The sequence below is a fragment of the Anguilla anguilla genome, chromosome 19 (assembly GCF_013347855.1).
Source record: "Anguilla anguilla isolate fAngAng1 chromosome 19, fAngAng1.pri, whole genome shotgun sequence".
Lineage (NCBI taxonomy): Eukaryota > Metazoa > Chordata > Actinopteri > Anguilliformes > Anguillidae > Anguilla > Anguilla anguilla.
Genome location: NC_049219.1, coordinates 14,786,681 through 14,808,802, shown reverse-complemented (window position 1 = coordinate 14,808,802; position 22,122 = coordinate 14,786,681). Strand labels below are relative to the sequence as shown.

Genomic DNA, 22,122 nt, shown 5'->3' with positions numbered 1-22,122 from the left:
TTTTAAATAAATTGTTCTTCAGCAAGATTCTCAGGTGTGTTTGAAAGCAGAACACCTTGCACTTCACTGCTTCTCCCACAGGAGCCTCCTAGGCTGGTCATTCTGTCAGTATACGCACCTTATCCAGAGCAACACGCACAGATTTCATTATTACAGAGTGCATTTATACAGCTGGACATGCACTGAAGCAATCCAGGCTTAGGTACCTTACTCAAGGGTACAATAACGCCCAAACCTGGGATTCAAACCTGCCAACATCCCTAAAGAATTATAACATTCACAAAAACCACCTCAACCACCTCAAAAACCACCTCCCCACATTCTGCCCCTCATTAAGAAAGTGACTATAAAGTTTGATCTGGGAGGAGGTTAGGTCAGGCCACGTGCAGCCACCCCAGACACAGGCAAACTCAGTAAAGCGGGTTGTCTCAAAGCTCTGTGGAACTAGAAGCAGGTAGACTTACAGAAGTTTCCGGAAGCCTCCAGCAAAAGGAGGAGGAAATAAGAGACCAACAACAGTCCTTTTTTTTTTTTCTCTCTTGGTATTTGTATTTAACCTTTCGTTGGCGTGCCTCTCTTCTACGAAGACAAGCGCTCGGTAAGAACATGTCCCATTTCTCCCACAAGAAAATCAGCAATCAAGCCCATTAAAAGAAGAAAGAGGGAAAAAAAATAAAACCTGCCAATTTCGCTGAACCTAAAAGAGTTCTGCCCTGTATCGATAAAGGTCTTTTAAAGTCTCCCTTATGTTTATTTGCACAGGAAGGCAGCGAGTAAGGCTTACGTTAAAATCCCCACACCGAAAAATCCCGATCGAAGAGAGAGCTTTTCCATCGTCATGGAAACTCAGAACGTTTCGTTAGGAATGTTGAATTAAAAACATTTCTGGCCCCGTTTCCTTTGGAAAAAAAAAAAAAACCTTGATCAAGCGAGTAAAACCTGCCCCCCCCCCCCACTCAGTCAAAAACCCGCGGTACGCAATCAAGGTCCCTGGATTTTAAGAGCCAGACCGAGACCTCAGGCTTTTCCGGGAGGTCACCGGTGCAGAACGATGGGTTTTTAAAAATTCTACCGCCGGGCCAGGTACCGGACCGGGGTTCCTGATCGTCTTCTGGCACCTTCCGCGCCCCTCAGCATTCCTCCTTCACGTACATGGTATCATCCAAATCGGACTCCAGGTGTTCCAGCCTGTCCGTCTGCCCGCTCATGATCTCATCTGGGGTCTTCATAAACCTGGAGAGAGAGAGAGAGAGGGGGGAAAAAAAGTGGAAAATAAAATACCAGCTCTAATCCGTTTTTATAGCATAAGACAGGGCTAACGCTAGTACCTCTGCAAGGTAAAGTTAAATTTACACAGATTTTGAGTTGACTGGATAAGGTTCCAGTTGAGAACGTTATCTGCGTACTTCCAAACGGCTCAGTGCTAATCCAGATTTTGATGAACGAGCTTGGCTGGACTTTGCAAGTGAAGCGGTAAGGCGAATGGTTTTAAGAAACAAACCAACTCGAACATGAGGCCAGCGTCGTGTTCAGGGCATGGTTTTTTCCCCCTCTTCTGCCCCAGGTGACAGGACAGGTACGTTTGGGGGCGACGGACACCTCTACCTGAACAGCAGCCGCTGGCCCGGCTCCTTCCTGATGATGTTCAGTTTGTAGTAGTGCCTCAGGGCCCGGGACATCTTCTCATACGTCATGTTGGTCCTGTTCTGGTTTTAAACACGCACACCACAGGGGATCGCATGATTAGTGAAAGAGCACCCCATTTCACATAACGGCCTGAGATTCTGATCGCATGCAATAAAGGTCATAAAGAACCCATTTTGATTCTACACAGTGACATCACAAATATGATTTTAAATTATGTCACAAGGGGTTCATCTCAAAGGTTCAAATACAGCATCCAGACAGATCTGGCAAATAATTTATGTACAAAACCACACCTTGGGCTATCCTTTTCAAATACCATAACAATTCATATTTAACTTTTCTAGTTTATACATTGTGCCTAAGTTCTGAGTCCAGTTCCCTAGCGTGGTTAGGGTCCAGGTTCAGACACTAGTTACCTTGTGATTGCCCCACAGGCGAGCCAGACCGTTGGGATCAACGATCCGGAACACTTTGGTTTCCTTGTCCTCCCAGCGAATGTAGTTCTCGTACCGGCTGTCAGACAAGAGCTGATACACATAGTCCCACAGCAGCCTGCAATCTGAGAGGACGATAATCATTATCAGTACTTACACCTTCAGCAGTTTTTTTGCTTTTCTCTTCAGGGGTGAAAGTTTTGCGCTCATTTCTGCATTTTGGATGACGGGATTACCCATCAGTAAAACTTTGCGCAACAAGCAGGCCGAAAGCCTGTTCATGGCGATCGATAACTCGCCAAGTCATTTAATAATCCGCTTTAGCGATCAGTTTATGGGTTGTGAAATTATCAAATGCAGAATTACAAACTGTTGGGCAGCACTCCCAATTGCTCTAATCTAGATAATAAAGGATTCATTTAAATATATTTTCTAAATCCCACAAAAAAAAACCACATCTCTTTTGTTAAGGACCATTTGCTGTGGTAACTGGCCTAACTAACCTAAAAAGTAAGTGTTGGAAAAATGAAATAAATTGGAAAATACACAAATACTGTGAAACGCTCAGTTTGGTGCCAAGGCCTCAGAGAAAGGTGTGGTGGAGGTGCGCTGTGGGCCGGGGGGGTTTTGGGGGGTTCTGGGGGGTTTTGGGGGGTTTTGGGGGGGGGGGGTGGCGTACCCGCGATGCGTCCCATGGGCAGGGCCTGCTCGTCGGGCGGGGACATGGGCATCAGGATGTGGTTGCGGTACAGCAGGTCCTCGCGGTGGTGCGGCGCCAGGTTCCGGCCCGCGCCCCCCCCGCCCGACTCGCGCCCGTTCTCGGGGGCCCCACGCGCGCCCCCCCGAAAGTCGACGGGGCCGGCGCGGGGCGCGAGGACCAGCGGGTGCATGATGGCGCTGGGCAGCAGCTGGATGACGCGCGGGCCCTCGGGGCAGGGGCTGCCCGGGCGGGGCGCCTCGTGGGGCGTGGCGCAGCGCCCGTTCCCCCGCTCGGCCGGCGACACGCTCAGAGGGTACGGCTCCTCCGGGTGGTGGTTGCTGTCGGGCAGCTGCGAGGCCGCCTGCGGGGGGTCCTCCCGGGCGGCGGCGTCCGGGCGGAGCGGCGAGCGGGGGCGATGCCGCAGCTCGATGGTGGGGGTGTGGAGAGGGAGGGGCTCCGTACCGCGGGGCGCTCGCCGTACCGTTTCTACGGGGACACAAACACGAGGGCGTCACGGGTGTTAAAAACACTAAACATCGCTTTTCTCTCATCCATTCATTTTATTCCATAGATCTAATATCGAAAATCTGCTTTACGGTCTCCGTGACGTGCTGCGTGCTGCTGGGCCCCAAACCCTGCAGGTTATTACACATGCAGACACTCGCATGCTACAGAAGAGTATGCCTAGTAAAAATCACACGCACAACTGCTTCACAGTTTGGAGTGTGGAACAGGACTGAAGATTTGCACACACATTAAAATCACAGTTTGACTTGAAGTGCTGCTTCTGAATGATACAAAACTTAAATGACTTCATCCCTAAAAGACTCCAAAGAGGGCACTGAAGTACTTTGCAGTACCACCACGCACTGCTCCTCGAATGTCCAACACGGGAGGAGCGGGTTTCAGTGCTGAGGCTAGTGAAGAACACGGTCCGCACCTTCTAGTTCAGATTACACTCTCACGCATTTCCAGCAGATGTCACTGCACTTCATCTAATCGCAAATTTGGCAAAAACAAACACTAACAAGAGCGCCGTCTGATCTGAGCCGAGACAAAATACTGGTGCTGCGCTCTACTGGGCAGGTTGTGGAAGGACAGAGGAGAAACAGGGAAACTAGTGGTAGTGCGTGTTCAGGGTAATCACCGCATCAGATAAAATTCCCCTCACTACAACAACGAAACTTTATGTAAATTGCTTAAATTTTTTTTTTTTTTTTAAAGGCAGTTGGGCCCATGCCTGTCTTGAAAGAAAACAAGGAAGTTGTGAGCCGCAAGAGTAACCGACTTCCCTTCACAGCTCCCGGACTTGGAGAGGTTGAAAAAAAAAAAACCAAAAAAAAAACAAGCGCACTTCCTTGTAAAACCGGTTTCCCTGGCAACATTCCAAAGTGCAGACTCTCCATGTTCCGCTGCTGAGTCACGGCACGTCACTGCTCGTCCAAAGTCTGCGGATCAGCAGAGCCGAGAAATCCCCCCCCTCGGGTGCGGCTAAACAACACACCGTCCACCGCACAATAATGGCCCAGGTACAATACAAACTAGCCTCCCGTCTCCGGTTCAGTCAAGGAATTACGGTTCTACAGCCATCACACATCACAAGCACGTACACGGCTTTCACTCAGTCTACAGTCCTGTAAGCCTAGGTGTAAAGGGCGTACGCCATTGGTGTCGTCCTGTTGTTTGTTAACAACGCAGCCTTGTGGCAGCTGTCCTTTTCATACCCACATAGCGATGTGGTGACCGTCTCAGCCCAATAATTCCATTGTCCCTGACTGGAGTGAAAAGCAATTAATCTGTCAACACACAACACAAAGAGCACTGCTCGAAGACATTCAAGGGCTGTTACCATTTCTGATCAGAAAAAATAACAACAGCTGATCATTCATCGTTCAGACAATAAGGTTGAACACTTGAAGTGGGTCAGTCCTTTTTCTTTCACATACTAGAATGGCACAAGTTAAACTCATCAGCTGTTGGTTGTATTTTTTAGCCATGCTTAAGCTGAATGGACTGAGCTGAACGTGGGAGAACGTGCTTTGCACCCGGAAGTGAGTCTCACTGGGGCACACTCAGTCCTCGTGAGGTCTACCCAACTTGATATTTTGGCGGTAAAAACGGCCTGGCCTCCGTGACTCACGAGCGCGAGGAGAAACGGCTCAGAGGTGCGGAATTTCACCTCTCCCTTAGAAATATTAAATATAGTTTCTGGGAGGGACGCCCCGCCTCCACGCCGGACCTCGCAGAGACACTCACTCCACCCAAAGAGAGGCTGCGATGATGTCACCCGCCACTCAGGAGCCAACGGGGCTGGGCTAAAGCCACCCAGCACAGGTAAACTGGAGCACGGTTAGTGGACTTCCTGCTTGCACACAAAGCTTACGCTTGGCACAGCTAACCCGGCTAGCCGTGGGCCAGGAGTCCGGACCGTTGGGAAATGTTTGGCAAGAGGCCGAACTCTGAATTGAGTCCCATTTACATCATGACGTTACGGAAAACTGCAGGGGCTGTTAATCGACTTGGTTAATGACGACAAAGACAGTGACGGTGCGTGGCGTTGACCGCGCTCCAACCCGCCAACACTCACCTTCAAGTTTGAGCTGCTGCACAGCGCCCTCCGGTGGCGAGTGGAAGGAGTTCCCGGGAAAGAAGGGGTAGAAGGAGTGGGACTTCCTCTGCTTTAGGATGTGCTGGAGCAGCTCGTACAGGACATCCCCTGCGGGTCAGGACAAGGCCCCAATCAACGGCAGCACAACTCCCCCCACTTCCCAAATTACCAGCTCCCACACGCCCAATAAAACGCTCGCATCAGCGTCAGCGGCCATCCCAACACCCTTCTGCTTCTGCACAGAAACTCCCCCACTGCCCTCCACACACTGCCACACACCCAGTATTCCCCAATCTCCCAATTATCCCAACATCACAGGGTTCACACAGTCTGCGTCACACACACCGAGGCTCATCCCATAGTCACCGTGCTTTAACAGTCCCATCATAATTCTGCAGAGGGATGTGACCCCCCCTCCCCCCCCCCCCCCCCGATTAATCAGGTAATAATACTACTTTTGAGACCCTACACACCTGAACTACTACCAGCCTTGGACAGGTCATAAGCACACCAATCAAAAGCCGTTTTCACACTCTTTGACGGGAGAGTGTATTCCGCAAAAAAGCCAAAAACTGGGCCCCTGAGTTTAGGGCCTGGAAATGTGATAAATCAGGAGAAAACAGAAAAATACTGAGTCACACATTCCTGACACATTCCCACAATGCAATTTTTCATCACAGAGCTCTTCTGCCTTGCGCCTCCTCGCTTCCCACAAACAGCCCGAGGAACGCACTTCAGGCCCAAACACGCTGGTCACGACGAGGAGGTGCCACGCCCACATTTCACCACATTTCACATGTTTATGAAAAAAGTCTTATTTTTCTCCTCCCAATAATAATCTTGGAAATGCACAGCCTATGCTGCAAAAGCTACCTGTTTATGAAAACGGTCTTATTTTTCTTCCAATAATAATCTTTGAAATCCATGGCCTACGATTTAAAAGCTGTCAATCTCTCTCTTCTTTGTAAAATGATTTTTAAAAAACAATAACTATATGTGGTTATAGCCTTTACAAAGTGGGTAAATGACACCCTTAACTGCTATGTTTAGTGGGGGGGGGGGTTTAGTTCATTTATGGGAACCATTCACAGCTTCCCATAAATCAACAACTCTTGTTTATGAAAAGGAAAATTGCATATCGAAATAGACCCGAGCTCAGGGCTTCCAGGCAGAGAACCAGGGCGCCGATATTCAGGCGAGGAAGTGAAGACGAGCCTCTTCCTCTTTCGCTTCTCACTCTGCGACTAACAGCTCTTCACAGCCCCCGGCGCTACTCTGCTGCGGGGAAATTCCTCACGTAACTAACGACTGATGTGGTCTCTCTAGCACTTCCTGATCAACTGTTTACCCGTCAGTTTGACTTCCTCTCTCAAAATTCTAAGAAAAAGTTCCAACAGCAGCTCCCACCAGCCATCTCCCATTCAGGGCGAACCCGGCCCGCTAATGGACACTCCTCCACTTAAACTAATTGCTACTTTTACCTTTTATTTGTTTATTCCAATGCTATTTAGCTGTGTCTGCTGTTCTGTGTCCTTTTTTCCCCAAAGGGCTTTCGGTGCACTGTATGAAAAGCTCCTCAGAAATAAAGTTATTATTATTATTATTATTACTATTATTTTAGCTTGTAGCAGTGATAAACATAGCAGAGAGGTGACAGCCTAGACAGATTCTCAGGGGGGTAGTTAGCAGAAGTGTGATCCATTTCATATTTCTCATAGGCTCAAGACCCACCTTCAGTGAAGCGATGCGATTGGTCAGAACATGTAAAAAAAAAAAAAAAAAAAGACTGCGATGTCCTGAAAAGTGGGCGGAGCTTACCACTCTGAGCCATACTGCTGTGGCCATAGGGGCGGGGCTTACCGGAGTGAGGTGAGCGGTATCGGAAGTCCTCCTTGGTGAGCAGCAGCAGGGCTTTGCCGTTCATCTGGAAGGTGCTGCTGGCGATGGGGTGGAGGGAGAACTCCCTCTCCGCCCACTTCAGCCACTGAGACACGTCCTCCCTGCTCCAGAAGACTGGCTGCAGACCTGCTGGGGGAAAGGACAGGGCTCAGGACCAAAACCCAGAGCAGAACTGGGGAAAGGACAGGGCTCAGGACCAAAACCCAGAGCAGAACTGGGGAACGGACAGGGCTCAGGACCAAAACCCAGAACAGAACAGGGGGACGGACAGGTTCTCAGGACACAAGCACTACCGTCCCAGAACAGAACAGGGGGACGGACAGGGCTCAGGACCCAAACACTACCGTCCCAGAACAGAACAGGGCTCAGGACACAAGCACTACCGTCCCAGAACAGAACAGGTCTCAGGACACAGCACTAGCATCCCAGTACAGAAGAGACACCGCAAAGTGGTGAAAATGGTGCTGTGATGAATGTCCTGATGCAGAGTGCTGTCACTGCGGCTGCTGGTGGTGTGACTGTGTCGAGTGCGATTCCCAGATAAGCCACCGCATGCAGTCTTGAGCCTCGTTTCCCCCCCTCCCCCCCAAAAAAATAAAAATATCCTTTTACTCAATTTGGAAAGCCTCCCTGCCATATCTCCCCCCATTGAGCGCCCAGCTGGTCCGTTGCCTGGTTGATGTCCTCTATATGATGTCACTGAGGGAACACATGGCATGTCCTTATCCCAACCGAAGACCTGCTGGTTTGGTTTCATAACCAAAACCAAGACACTGACCTCAGGCTCACTAGGAACCGTCCATGGATGGAGGAAGTCCCCCCCACATCCAGGGCCGTTGGTCGACTGCGACGTGACAAAGGCCAGCCTGGAGGCCTCCTCAGCTAAGGGTGAGCTGGGTCCCCATCTTTGCCGCTCTATTGGGGATTCCTGTGTGGTACTGAACTCCAAATTTATAATACATAAGGTAAGACGATAGGTCTGTTTCTGGGATGGTGGGGGAGGCGGGGGCATTTCTAGACACAATCAATCACTGCAACGTGTTTACGCTACGCTTGTACACGGAGAGTTCAGCATCCTAACGAAGGGGGTCTGTTGGCGGGTTTTTTCGGGAATTTGTCCCCAGATAACAGCAGCATATGGCGATTCAGCAGGTCACACTTTCACAAGGTGATGGAGTTTGGGGGGGGGGGGGGGGGGGGGGAACGAACACAGAGAGGAAGCACATTTTATAGGAAGCCCATTTTTGTCAACGTGGGCGCAAAAGCATTCTCCCTGCAGTGAAACAATGCCGCAGCGTGGGGGAGAGAATAGCAGCGCATGAATCATGAGCAGCAGCGAAAGGGAAAGGAATCGGGCAAAAAAATAAGGAGCTGAGAAGTAGGTGGAAGTGCTTGGGAAAAAAAACAAAAAACAAAAAACAAAAAACAAAAAAAAACGAACCAATCACCTGCTGCCATTTCCCTGCAGTCAGCAGCGGTTCCCAAACTTTTTTTCCGGTCAGTCGCCCCCCCACTTTGGTAACAGGACATTTTTTGAGCCACAAGGATGCGGTTTTCTTTCTGGTCCTTCAACCCTCACCGTCCCCCCCCCCAAATCTCTCTACACCCCCACTTTGGGAAACAGTGACATAAGGGTAAGTGGGCAGCATCTTGGAGTCGCCGTTGGTAAACATATTCCACCTCTCCACTGAGCTACATTCAACTGAACCTCACAGATATGGACCCAAGAGGTGCTGCCTGACCGGTCCACCAAACGTCATATAGACCAGCGTCATGCAATATTTTACACCTTATCAATATCAAACTCATGCACACTGGTGCATAACACAGTGGAAGGAAACGGCAATACAAGAAACAATTCCAATCAATAATCAATGAACCTTGGTGTCACGTAAGTTCATTGTTACGAAGGAAACACTGTCACCCAGGTAAACAGTTGCAAGACCTTGTCCTCTCGAGCCAACAACCCTTGACCTCCTGATACCCTTTTGACTCATTTGGACAGCTGCCATTTTCGTCCAATAGCAAAATGGCGTCAGTGACAGCGGATGACCGCTCGCCTGCCGTTCAGGGCTCACTTTATTTAAAGCTGTGCTCCTACCGGCTCCGGAGCTCACGTTCCCTCCCCTACAGTCAAATAAAGGAAGCGATCGCTCGCAGTTACCGCCAGACCGTCAGCTTCCGTTTTTCCCCTCGGCTATTCTGAGCGGCATGTGCTCGGTCTCCCTGCACACACCGCGCGCAGCCAGGCAGCGATAAAGACAGAGGGGAGGGGAGGGGGAAAAAAAAGAACTTGGACCTGCCTTATTTCAGATTCTGGTGATAAAGCAAGCTAGTCACTACCGAGGCAGGCAGCGCTGCTTTCTGTAAACCCCTCCCTGTGATCCAGCTCTCCTATCTCACCGCACAACAAGTCCAAACCTTGCCTCGGTGAATAGCCCAGACAAAGTTTCCAGGAAGTTCTTTGAAGGGGTGACAGGGTCAAATTTAAGGTGGGGCGTTGTTGTGCCCTCTGGGGAAAAAAGCATGTACAGTCTCAACCGCTTTATTAACTACACCAGCCACTTTCAAGGGCAAAGGGAGTAGGGTAAAATCAGTCATATCATACATATCAGGAGTGAAACAAATCAACAGACAACTAATAGCAATAGCAATGGACGTGGCATTTACAAAAAGGAGGAGGAGGCGAAGCAGTGCATTCTGGGATTTTATGTGACTGATTAACACGGGGAAAGTTGCTAAAGGACTCTGAAACAAGCTTGTTGTTGCTTATCAGAAACCAATTACAGGCTGCTGCTTGTGCACAGGGACCGTGTGTCGACACTCACGGCTGGGCATGCACTGGAAATAGGCGGCAGTGTGAGGCTCTCTTTACACACACAAATCAACCCTCTTCTTCCCTCACCAGGGGACCGGCTGCAGCCATCTGCGAGGCCCGATGCAGCTGCCGAGCGGAGGAGGAAAGAGCACAAAAACTTCCCACAACGCATTCTGTTCAGCAGGAAGTACCCTCCCCCCCCCCCCATCTCCCCCCCTCCCCCTTCAGCAGAAACAAAACTCCTTCCAGCAAAGGAAACTTCCTGTGGTCAGGCTGAGGCTCTGAGACGTTTATCAACAGCCTCCAGCACAGGCCTGCGTGTGTATACACACACACACACACACACACACTACACACTAGACACACACACACACACACACACACAACACACACTACACACCCACACACAACACACTACACACCCACACACTACACACGCACACGCACACTACACACTACACACACAACACACCCACACACACACACACTACACACTACACACTACACACACACACACACACACACACAACACACCCACACACAACACACTACACACACACACACTACACACTACACACACACACACACACACACACAACACACGCACCAGAGCGAGGGAGGGAGAAAATGAAAGAGTGGTGAAAGGAGGATCAGTGCACCTGCACTCAGCAGAGTATCTGTACCACACAGGGCCCCCCTCTCTCAGCCCCTGCCTCCCCCCCCCTACCCCCCCAACACCCACCACTGACCAGCCACACATTTCCCACAAACTCTCCTCCCAGAAACCATCTGTCTTCAGGGCCCAGACCCAACTATTTCGCTGGAAGCCCCCCTCAGGGTGAGGAATGCACATGTGCGTACGTCATCAGACAAACAGGACAGAATAATTCCCCCCCCCCCCCCTTCCCCCCCCGCCGTCACGTCAAACCGAAAGAAAGACTCTGTGCGCTCGATCCCCTTTTGACTACGGCACACCGCGCTGCAGATTTACACGTCCCTGTCGGAGAGGCGCGCTCCAGAGGCTGCTTTGTGTTGCCCAGGCAACCCGCGAGCTCTTTCAATGAGCAGGAAAGGATGAGATCATTCATATATCTTGTTTCTCCGTCCGTACCCCGCCCCCCCACCCCCCGCCCCCCCAGTGTTGCTAACAGCCCAAGCTAGATGATGAGCCTCGTCCATTGTAAAAAACCTTTGGGCTGTGTCAGTGTGTGACCTCTATCAGCCATGACAGGTCTGTGACTCCGGCGTTCACCTCGGGGACCGCCGGCACGCCCCAAACGGACCCCAAACGGACGCGCTGGCGCTACTCCCGGGCTGAGGGGCTCCCACGCACGGGCGGGGGCGCAGCATAATGGGTACGGAGCTGGTCTTGTAACCTAAAGGTCACAGGTTCATAATCCCGGGTTGGACACTGCTGTTGTACAACTGAGCAAGGTGCTTAACCTGCATTGCTTCGGCTCAGATCCAGCTGTATAAATAGATGCGATGTAAATGCTATGTAAAAAATGTATTGTAAGTCGCTCTGGATAAGAGCGTAATGTAATATAACTTGCTTTTCTTGCCCGCTTGTTTCTTTGCTCTTCCGAAGAAGACATGCCGGTGTCTGCAGCTCGCGCAAATCCAGCTGCGAAGCCTCGACCTGAATCATCACGTTCATAATGGGGGAGGAAGTTTGCTCAATGAACGCTCGAGCTCCAGTGAGTCACTCCCGAGCTTTTCGGATTCCGTTTCCCTGACGTGCAGCGTCGGGGCGAGGAAGCAGAGGCAGGCCTCTCTCCTCTTCTCAAAGTCACATGACCTCCACACCTCACACCTGTACATGGCGGGATGTGGGGTTTCGGTCCGGGCTCATCCTCTCTCAGTACCCCTCTGTCTGCTGCGTTCTTGTCATGGTTAATCGCTGGGGTTAGCCAGGCGAGCATGAAAGAAGGCCGAGGCAGCCCGTGTCTGCGCTGCCGGGGGAAACGCTCAAACCTGTTCTGCGGTGGCGGCGGCGTGGTTCCGGAGGCAAGCCGTTTCTTGTCACTGAAGTTTTTCTTTTTTTAAATTTCGTTTTGTTTTTTTTTTTTTTCTGGTTCTCGCGGCTCTCGGATGGAAACCCAGAGGCCCGCGCGCAGTTTCGCTGAAGTGCACATTCACCGCCACAGACTCACCCCCGACTTCCTCCTCCGCCTGCCGCCGCCTCGACCCGGACGCTGCCAACCCGCCGCCAGCGTCGCACGGTCACACGACGGCGGGAACGCCGCACCAGCGCCCCTGAGCGCCACATTTCACCAGAACCTGTCCAATCAAACAGCAGTGAATCCACCGGGGGGCCCCCACTTCACCGGGCTGCGGGGGTACCTTAGGAGGATGGGTGGGGGGGGGGGGGGCAGGGGGTAGGCACAGGCCACCACAGTAACCCTGGCTCTCCAAAAAAAAAAGTGTTGCCCATGACCCAAGCGTCGTAGGTTTTCAAAAGTTCATCAGTGTCTTCAAACGTTAATGTCATATACAAAGCCGGGCGAGTTTGACTGGCGTGTTCCGGAAGGACTCGCACCTGACAGAAACATACGGGGAAACGGCACGGGCACCAGACCAAAAATAACTGTCAATATTAACATGACAAGCAACAGAGAGTTCAGCGAACACAAGCTCTTGCCAAGTAAATTGTGTTCTTCCTGTTTGAGACTGAGACAGAGTTACCTTACAATAGCAATGTGATCTTTCCTGGTTAATCAGGAAATACTGATCTACCTGAGTAAATACCCAAGTACTCCACCGAAACATTCAGGGTGTGAAAATCCATATTTCCTTATAAACCTGGGCAAACAATACCCCAGTTATAAAACACTCACTACAATTCTCCCTGTCGAGCCCAGCCTCACCAAGATGACCATTCCATATAGCCTACTTCCAAAAGAGGAATCTAGCACTTGTTCACCATATGAAGAATACACCAATACAAACTTGAACCTTTAGTTTTTCAAATAAACTAGATAAATATGGTTTCAACATGGTGCAGACATTTCCCGCATTTCTGTGTGAAATCTAGCTGGCCTCTCGCACAGAGAGGACCCACAGCTGCAGAAGGTGCAGATTTATTCTCTGGACAAGACAGTATAAACACAAGACTGAGTCATGTGATCACTGTATCTGTTTTGTGCTCACACCCCTCAGAAATCTTCCTCATTGTAGTGCAGGAACAACCACCAATCCAGAATAATATTATGGGCTGTGAGAGCATACACACACATATATATATATAAATACAGAAATATTATTCAGCACCTTTCCTTATTCACAATATGAAATATACACTTGAATGGCCCATCCTACCCAAACTGAGTTCCACAGAAAGGCAACCCCTCCCCCCCCCCCGCCCTCCCCCCTCACACACACACACAAAGTAGCAGATCTGAGAACACGGAGCCCATCTCTGACCAGTGTGTGTTTCCAGACACAAAGGTTTGCTCCACATTGCGTCCATTATTGCGAGCGTGGAACAGTGACTGAGAGCTTCTGTGGGGAAGAGCTGGCCTGCCTGGGCTTTATTTGGCTGCTGGCGGTGAGAACAGTTTCCCTTTCACAAAACATTTATTCAGGAAGAGCCGTCTGCCCACTCAGGAAATTCCTGAAGAAAAGAGCAGCTTCCAGGGGCAGGAAATTTCCCCTCTGAAACACACACACACACACACACACACACACACACACACACACACCCATCCCTACACTGAAACACACACACACACACACCCATCCCTACACTGAAACACACATACACACACACACACACCCCTACACTGAAACACACACACACACACACACACACCCATCCATCCATACACTGAAACACACACACACACACACACACACCCCTACACTGAAACACACACACACACACACACACACCCCTACACTGACACAAACACACACTGAAGGCACACATGCACCCACACACACACACACACAAACAAACACAGATATGCACATGAGCACACAACCCCACACAGCGATCACCCTTCCAGGGTGAATAACCACCACCCCTCTCTTTTATACTGCAGGCTCCTCACCAAAGTCAAAGGCACCACAAGTCCTGAGCCCAAAGTCACAACATTTTCACTTGATTTGTACATTCTACTGTACAATCAGCTTTCGGTCCCGACTGCATTTCACATCAACTTAATATGCCCTCACTGTGAGCGCAGATATTCTACCGACGGCCTTAAACCGAAAACCTCACCGTCTCACCGACCACCATTAACTACACATCCTTCACCGCTCTGCTCATGGTGCCATTACACCCTAATTACGCACCACTTTCATTTTGGGAACGTCAGTATGAACACACGGCCCCGTCACCAACTTATTCACTCAACACGTTTGACTAACAACTGGGTACAGTAAAACACGATAAAGACAACCATATAAACACTTAAAACGTAGGCTAAAGGCTATCGTTAGCATCTCTGCGCTGGGCTGCAGTGCGCAGCATCCACAGGCAGAAGTGAGAGGACCCACCGCTGACTCTTCAGCGTTCTTCTTGTCAGACGACCCATGAGCAACTGGCAGCTGACCCAAGCTGCTTCCCCTCCAGGAAATAAAGCACATTTCCTCCTTTCCTTCACTTCCTTCTCTGTTTAAGTGCATCTCACCCATCCACTGCATTTCACACATCACCCATTCATTCTACATTTTATTCATTTATTTCATGTTTAGAGTCTGAGCTTCAAGCCATAGTCATGCGAATTTTTCAGCCACAACACGGGTGAGGAGTTAAACTGCGCACATTTCAAAACGTGCCATTATTATTTCTCTGCACAATCACGTTTAAGATTAAAAAAAAAACATGGGATGTAGTAGGGCAGAGTTCTCTAACACAAGACAAATACGCTGGTCTATAAAAGGTAATCAACCCTGTCAGCAAGTTCACAGCTAGAAAAACAAACAAAAACAAAACAGAAACCTTGGTTTGGGTCTACCCTCAAATGGCGAGCAGGACCACTGTCCCCCCACAAGCCTTTTCTTCTTTTTTTGACAGCAGTGGCAAGAAAAACAAAGAGTCTTCCACCCAATAGAGACTTTGAACGACACTCTAACCAGGAAATACTCTCACTGTCGATCCAAAGGCCAACGCGGCAAGTGCCAAGCGCGCGCGCCAGGAAGTGGGGCGGGAGATAAGCGGCCCTGTGCACATGACCCCGGACCCCGCTTCGGGCGCTCGGCGGCGGGAGCGCCAGCGGCTCGGCGGGAATGCACTTCCCCTTTCTCCAACGGCACAAAAGGAGGAAGCGCGAGTGGGAATCTGAGAGCCCGAATGCGAGGGAGCGAGCGGCGGCGCACTTTAAGGGCCCGGCGTTACCGCCGCGTTCCCGCTACGCTTCTGACCCGCAGCCGCGGAGAGACCAGGACACCCAGGGGCTGAGCGTGAGTGTGTGTATGTATGTATGCATGCGTCTGTGCCTGCATGTGCATGTGTGTACTGTATGTGTATTAGTGTGTATGTATGTATGTATGTATGCATGCAAGTGTGAACGCATGTCTGTGTGTGCGCATGTCTGCATGTGTGTGTGCGCGTATTTGTATATATGTGTGCGCGTATTTGTATATATGTATGTGTGCATCTGAGCATGCGTGAGTATGTGCATGTGTGTGTGTGTGTGTGTGTGTGTATGTGTATTAGAGTGTGTGAGTGTGTATGTGTTTGTGTGTGTGTGTGTGTGTGTGTGTATGTGTATTAGAGTGTGTGAGTGTGTATGGGTGTGTGTGTGTGTATTAGTGTGTGTGAGTGTGTATGGGTGTGTGTGTGTGTATTAGAGTGTGTGAGTGTGTGTGAGTGTGTATGGGTGTGTGTGTGTGTATTAGAGTGTGTGAGTGTGTGTGAGTGTGTATGGGTGTGTGTGTGTGTATTAGAGTGTGTGAGTGTGTATGGGTGTGTATGGGTGTGTGTGTGTGTGCGTGCACGTGAGCACGCTCTACTCACGCAGGTGTGCAGGCAGGCTCCCTGGCTCTCCTTCCATCCTGCCGGCCTGCCGAGGTGCTGGAACATGAAGAGGGGAGGAAGTGGAGTTTGGCACGGGGCTGGCTGAAGGACTGAATGAGATCCTCTCCTGCTATGAACAGACAGAACACAGCGCATACCTTGAAGGCCACAGCACATTCGCTCAAACAAATGATATCATGACTGGACAAACTAAGTCCAACCTACTGAAGCAGGAAAAGCCTGGCCAAGCAGGGAATTTTAACCCCCATCCTCTAAAGCCCAACCCCCTTCCTCCCACTTACTGTCATTTCAATGTCAATAAAGCCTTTTGTTCAAATAAAAGTACCTACAAAAGTTACTGCAGCACACTCACTTTTACAGTGCAAACACACACATGTGACTAAGTGCCGATATGTCTGAGCCTGTCAAAATAATCTAAAACATTTCCGTCAAACCCCCCCCCCCCCACCACCACCACCATTACTGTGCACAAGTGAACTTATTGAAATCATGCTGATTTGCCAGTTTTACGAAGTACATAAATCACGACCTTACAATCGACTGTCGTGTGACCGCAATGTGCAAATGAATGTGGCATGTATGCAAACACTGAGACGGGTCTATGATACGAGTCTTTATTGATGGAAGACACTTTTTCAGTTTTTCTTGCCCCTGGTGTAAAAAAAAAAAAAAAGGTCATGGGGGGACAGTGGTCCTGCTCACTATTTGAGGGTAGCCCCAAATCAAGGTTTTTTTTTTAAATGTGTTTTTGGGCTTTTTTTAGCTTTATTGGACAGAACAGCGTAGAGAGACAGGAAGAACTAGGAGGAGAGCGAGGGAGAGACGTGCGACAAAGGTCGGTGGTCGGACTCTAACTGCCGGCGTCGCGGCTCGTAACGAGCGTGTGGACAGTGCTCTCCAGGCTACGCCACGAGACACCCCCCAAGGTTATTTTTTTTTTTGGCTGGAGCAATGAGACTTCAGAGGTAAGATAATTTCTTCTGTGATTCGATGGGTCCAGTGGGTTTTGTCTGCAGTCATGTACAATGGCAGGGCATGAGAACGATCACCGATACAGCAGGCAGCGCCCTGACACTGCTGTGGCCAGGGAACTTATTCGATAATCAGGAGGTTGCTGGTTTGAATCTCGGTGGAAACACCGCCACCGCAGCCTCAGGCAAAGCACATTTACCAAACCGGTTCAGCGAATACACAAGGAAATAAAAAGGAAGTGTAAGGCACACAATCGTTCCTCTTTACATGCAGTCAAACAATATCACCAGGGCTTAAAATCCTTTATAGACACAAATGCCCATGTTTATTGGACTTAAAAGTGCGTAGGACCCCATTGCAGGCGTGAGTGGTGTTCTACAATGAACGGAAATGATTAAGCGACACAAATTAAAATTGGGAGATTACTGAACGTCTTCAGTGTTTCACAATACATACGTGTGAAAGTACAATGCCTTTGAAAGGGCCATAAAACAGCAAAACCATTTTGACAATTAGATATTAAGGTGCTGTATTAACATATGTGAATGCTGCTCTGGGTGTTAATTGTGTAATTGTGTAATGTAATGCCTGTGAGAACGTGGAACCAAGGCTACGCAAGCCAAATAGGTTACGGTCTATATTACAGACATTTTCCCCTGTAATGAACAATTCATAAAAAAAGAGAAAGTAGGCTACTTTGCAATTACAAACACTGTTACTGCGTAACTGCTATACAATCACACTTTATTACACAGTGTGAGGGATTGGTTAATACTATTTAGGGTTGAGGTTTCGGATATGGTCTAGGGTTGTGGTCAGGCCAAATTAAAGAGCAGGTCAATTCGTACAAAGCTTGAGGTAATTTAGATAACCTTGTAAATTGCATGAACTTCAAACCTATTTCAGTTGAGTTGCAACAAAAACGTTTTTTTCTTTTTCCGCAGGCGATTACACAATCAAAACACAAATATCTTTAACACACACTACACAGAATATGCATGCATAGATTCTGTCATGTACTGAAAAACAGCATAACTCTAACAAACATAAATGTCTGAAAAAAAAACTGCTCAAGTCCAGTGGTATATTACCCATTTGCATGTACTTATTCAGGAAGAAAAATTATGTTTTTACTAATGAATTAAAGTCACTAGCCTAGTCAAATGCCATTTATTATTTAAACCAGTGCCATATTGTGGTTTTTCCTGTTTCATCAGGAAATGGCAATTTTCATACCACAAATTTGGACTATATTGCTTAGCATTTTCTCCAGCCATCAGCTATGAAAGACTGCCTTGGCTCTCAATGCAAGCGCTTATGACCGCCAAACCAAGATCTCTAGGCTACCCCTGGTTCAGAAAAGCAGTGATGCCTGGTTAACTGGGGAGGAGCGGGGCGATGAGAATCACATTCTTAAGAATTTGGTCAGGCCTGGTTGGAATACAGGGCCTAAACAGCCCCCCCCCCTCCCCCCCGCCCCCCCTTACCAGAGGTCCAGTCATAGCGGGGTAGGTTTGACAGCTGAGCTTCACACCCCCTGCTCAACGACGAACAGCAATGAAAAAGCAAATTTCAGCTGGGGCTCATCTGCCTGAATTTGCATGCGGTATAAGCCAGTCCAAGCCAACGAGCCCAGAGCAACACACCGTCTCGCTGCGCCAGGAGCTGCTTCTAAACTCACCGAAGAGTCAGCTGATCCAGTCAGGAAGAAAGAGCAGGGATTGTAGGGTCATTCATCATCAAATACAACGCATGTAAACAACCCCCCTGCCCACCGTCCGGTGAGCTAGGCTATGGCGTCCAGCCGTTGTGAAGGATACGGCGTCTAGCCGATGTTCAGTTCAAAGCCTGCACGGTACGGCAAGGTAACGCCTCGCACTCAACACTTCCAAGTTGCCAGTGGCAACCAGGTGACCTCAGCCAGGTGGAGTGACAGTCCAATCCGCCAGTTCATCTAATGGACTCCTCGTGTCAGCTGTAAAGTGGTCTTCAGCCACATTCCATTCAAACATGGCACAAAAAACCCCTGACAGAAAACCTAGATATTATAACGGCCTGCTGTTCCTAAGGCCGGAGAGATGGAGAGATGTTTTGAGGACATTCTCAATTCCACTACGGCACACTGACCCTGAACAAAAAGAAATTATATGTAGAGAAAGATCATGGCTGGAATTAAAGATAAGGTAGCTCAGCACAAACCAGCGGAAATGGGAGAATGTGGATGCTGAACACCCACCTGGGGCAATGATAAACAAATGCAGGCACGAGACTTAATAATTGTTCAATTCCACAACACCAGCACTAGCATGATTGCCCTTTACAGGGGGGTGGAACTGCACAGAACTGAGCGAAACTAAAAGTACAATGATACAGTAAAATGGAATTACATATATGTATGTACATACTGTGTGTGTGTGTGAGAGAGTTTGTGTGTTTGTTTGCTTGCCTGTGTGTGTGTGTGTGTGAGAGAGAGAGAGAGCGAGAGAGAGATAAAGTTGTTTACAACTTAATTGTGTTTGAAAGGACGTTATCACTTATCACGACTTTCAAATAAGTGCACTTGCTGCGTGTCTTCATTTTTTACGAAGCATTTCATTAATTTTCAACCAGAGAACTCTTCCTGTGTAGTTAATTATTGGCACTGCGTTTTGTGATAGACACATTGAGCATGTTTAAATACACTCGCTTTTATGTTATTAGCAACTGTAGCTTCCGTCCCAGAAAATAAACTTAGAAGTGACTATTTATTTTTTAAATATAGGAAATTCAATCCAAAGCATGTGTAAACTGCGAAAAAGAAACAAGTCACCCTTGCCAAATCAAGGACGTTTTCTGGAGTCTGAAGTTCAAGTACGGAACAAAAACTTCATTCATAGCAACAGTCGAACTCTATGCAGGATTTAAATCATAGTTTGTCTACCAACTCGTTGCATGAAGTGATTTGGGAGGGAAAAAGCACACGTGTTTCGTGCAAATGAGTGCATTGACGCTTGAATTGTCATCAATATGACACGTGCGTTGAGTTAAAGAAATTCCTATTATAAAGTTTATTGCTTAATGTAGACTATTCCACAACCCCACCACCGCAACTTAGCCAACTTTGTTAGGCTACGGGTGTATAGGGACTGTGAATATACTATAAAAAATGTGTTTACGATTTAATTTCTTAAATATTTGCATTTCATTTTCCTTTCCGTTATCGTTAACTGCAGTGAAAATTTCGGGCTAAACGTTGCGAAGAAAAGTGGGATACAGTAAAAGAGTTAGCCAGCTACTTCTGCTGCATAGCGGAACTGGCTCGCACAGCGTTGCACGTTACCGAGCGCTGTAAAACAATACGACAGCGAAACAAGCCCATCGGCAACAGATGATAACAAACACAAACGCGCCGTTTCACAGCGATAGGATGCGATCAAGCGTAACACGGGGGAGTCCACCTCTTAAGACCTGGCAAATGGGAGCGAAAGAAATCCGCAAATACCTTAATTTTATTCTGCAACGGGGATTCGGACATGTCTCAGTCAATCCAGGAAGTTCTGCTTTTCCCACTTTCCTTCCCCCGTCTTTTCCTTGAAATAACCCAGAAAATCATCCGCATCCGACTCCAGTACTTGCACTGGTTTCCATCGGAGTCGCACTCAAGTTTAATGTGTATATTTCGGTTAAACGGTCGTGCACGTCGAAGACAAACGTAACTTCTTTGTTATCCTCCTGGTGCGACGGGCTACATTTTGCGATGTGTTGATTATACTAGTTTCTTCCTGGAAGACAGACGCTGAAAGGCGGACAACGCAGTGCTCATTGATTTGGGTATTTAAGTGGCGAAATGACGTGAATTCCCAGCACTGAGCGCTGCCTCCTTAAAGGGGAACTCAACCCAGGAAACTGCCGATCATGTTACAGGGGTGTGTTAAGGAAATGAGGAACTGAGGCGTCTGGGCGTGAAGTCCATAGGAAAAACAACCAAGGAAAAGAGACAGCGCTTTTAAATTAGGAATTGTAATTGACCTGTCTGACTCCACTCACTCGTTTCTTCTTTTTAAACAATGTTATACAAATCATAACTTGTATTATCCCTTTTCACAAGACCACAAGTTAAATCTGCAGCTATCAGCATCACCACTTTACTTTCATCTGTACAATTATTTACTTTTTATCTTTGAACTATATTTCAAGGCTGATTATTTGTGTTTAAAGAATTACACATATATTCATTGTTGTACACCACTAGTAGTCTTTTCTCAAGTAACAGATTAGATGGGTACTTGTCCTGAGGTATAACAGGAGAGTGTGGGTTAGTCTCAAACTCCCAAAATAACTGTTCTAAAAATGGTATAAATGTGAAAGTACTAAGATAATTACAAAAAGTAACTATGCCTTCAGAAAAACACTTTTTTTCTGCAACTTCCTGCATGGCCTACTGAAATGACAATCCCCATAATTTATATTCTTTCTTTTCTCTGTGGCACTGAAGAAACCCCCACAGAAGTCTTGCAGAATGAGGCATCAACATCTTGCAGGTGGTGACGGAGACTCAAGCAACCTGATTTCAGGAAAAAGATCTTACGGACAGTAACTTAAATTTCCAGACAACCCAAAGCAGGGAGACATCTTAGAGGGCGGCAGTGTTATTTTTACACTTTCAAGCAGCAGACAATGGAGACCTTGGAATCCAGGTGTGTCGTCCCTTTAGCCAATTAATGACTCGCTGTACATTGTTTCAGAAATACAACTCGCCTTCAATGTTTTACGTCCTCAGGAATCATTACGAGAAATCCGCAGCCTCCATCTAGTGAAGTTTCACAGAATATGAAGCCATATGCACTCATATTTCTGACCATAAAAAACGTATCTCTCAACAGTCTGTTCACACAGGCAACGTGCCTATGGCTGCACAAACAAGGTGGAACATGTTTTAATCAATTCTCTGTAGAAAGTATTACACCTTATGAAACTATTATACCAAAAAATTACTTCTGATACTATACAGAGAGTTAGATTTTGCATACCTTTCATTTAGAATGCTATTTCATAACTAGTGATGGCCAAAGAGAAGGATGA

At 48.2% G+C, this 22,122-nt stretch overlaps 1 protein-coding gene across 4 annotated transcripts; it reads right to left on the bottom strand.

Moving 5' to 3' along the window:
- Positions 1-518: 518 nt before the first annotated feature.
- On the bottom strand, positions 519-20,922 carry etv6 (ETS variant transcription factor 6). Of its 4 annotated transcripts, none has more exons than XM_035401940.1 (8): positions 20,543-20,922; positions 16,069-16,198; positions 7,250-7,417; positions 5,369-5,497; positions 2,761-3,267; positions 2,064-2,206; positions 1,606-1,706; positions 519-1,233 (listed from the first exon to the last, which is right to left on the bottom strand). In XM_035401940.1, the coding sequence occupies exons 1-8, from the start codon at positions 20,573-20,575 to the stop codon at positions 1,131-1,133; spliced, it is 1,314 nt and encodes a 437-aa protein (XP_035257831.1). In that variant the 5' UTR covers positions 20,576-20,922; the 3' UTR covers positions 519-1,130. The 4 variants fall into 4 exon arrangements, with proteins under 4 accessions (XP_035257831.1, XP_035257833.1, XP_035257832.1 ...); XM_035401942.1 differs by having other exon boundaries at positions 16,069-16,195; XM_035401941.1 differs by having other exon boundaries at positions 7,250-7,414; positions 20,543-20,919.
- Positions 20,923-22,122: the final 1,200 nt, after the last annotated feature.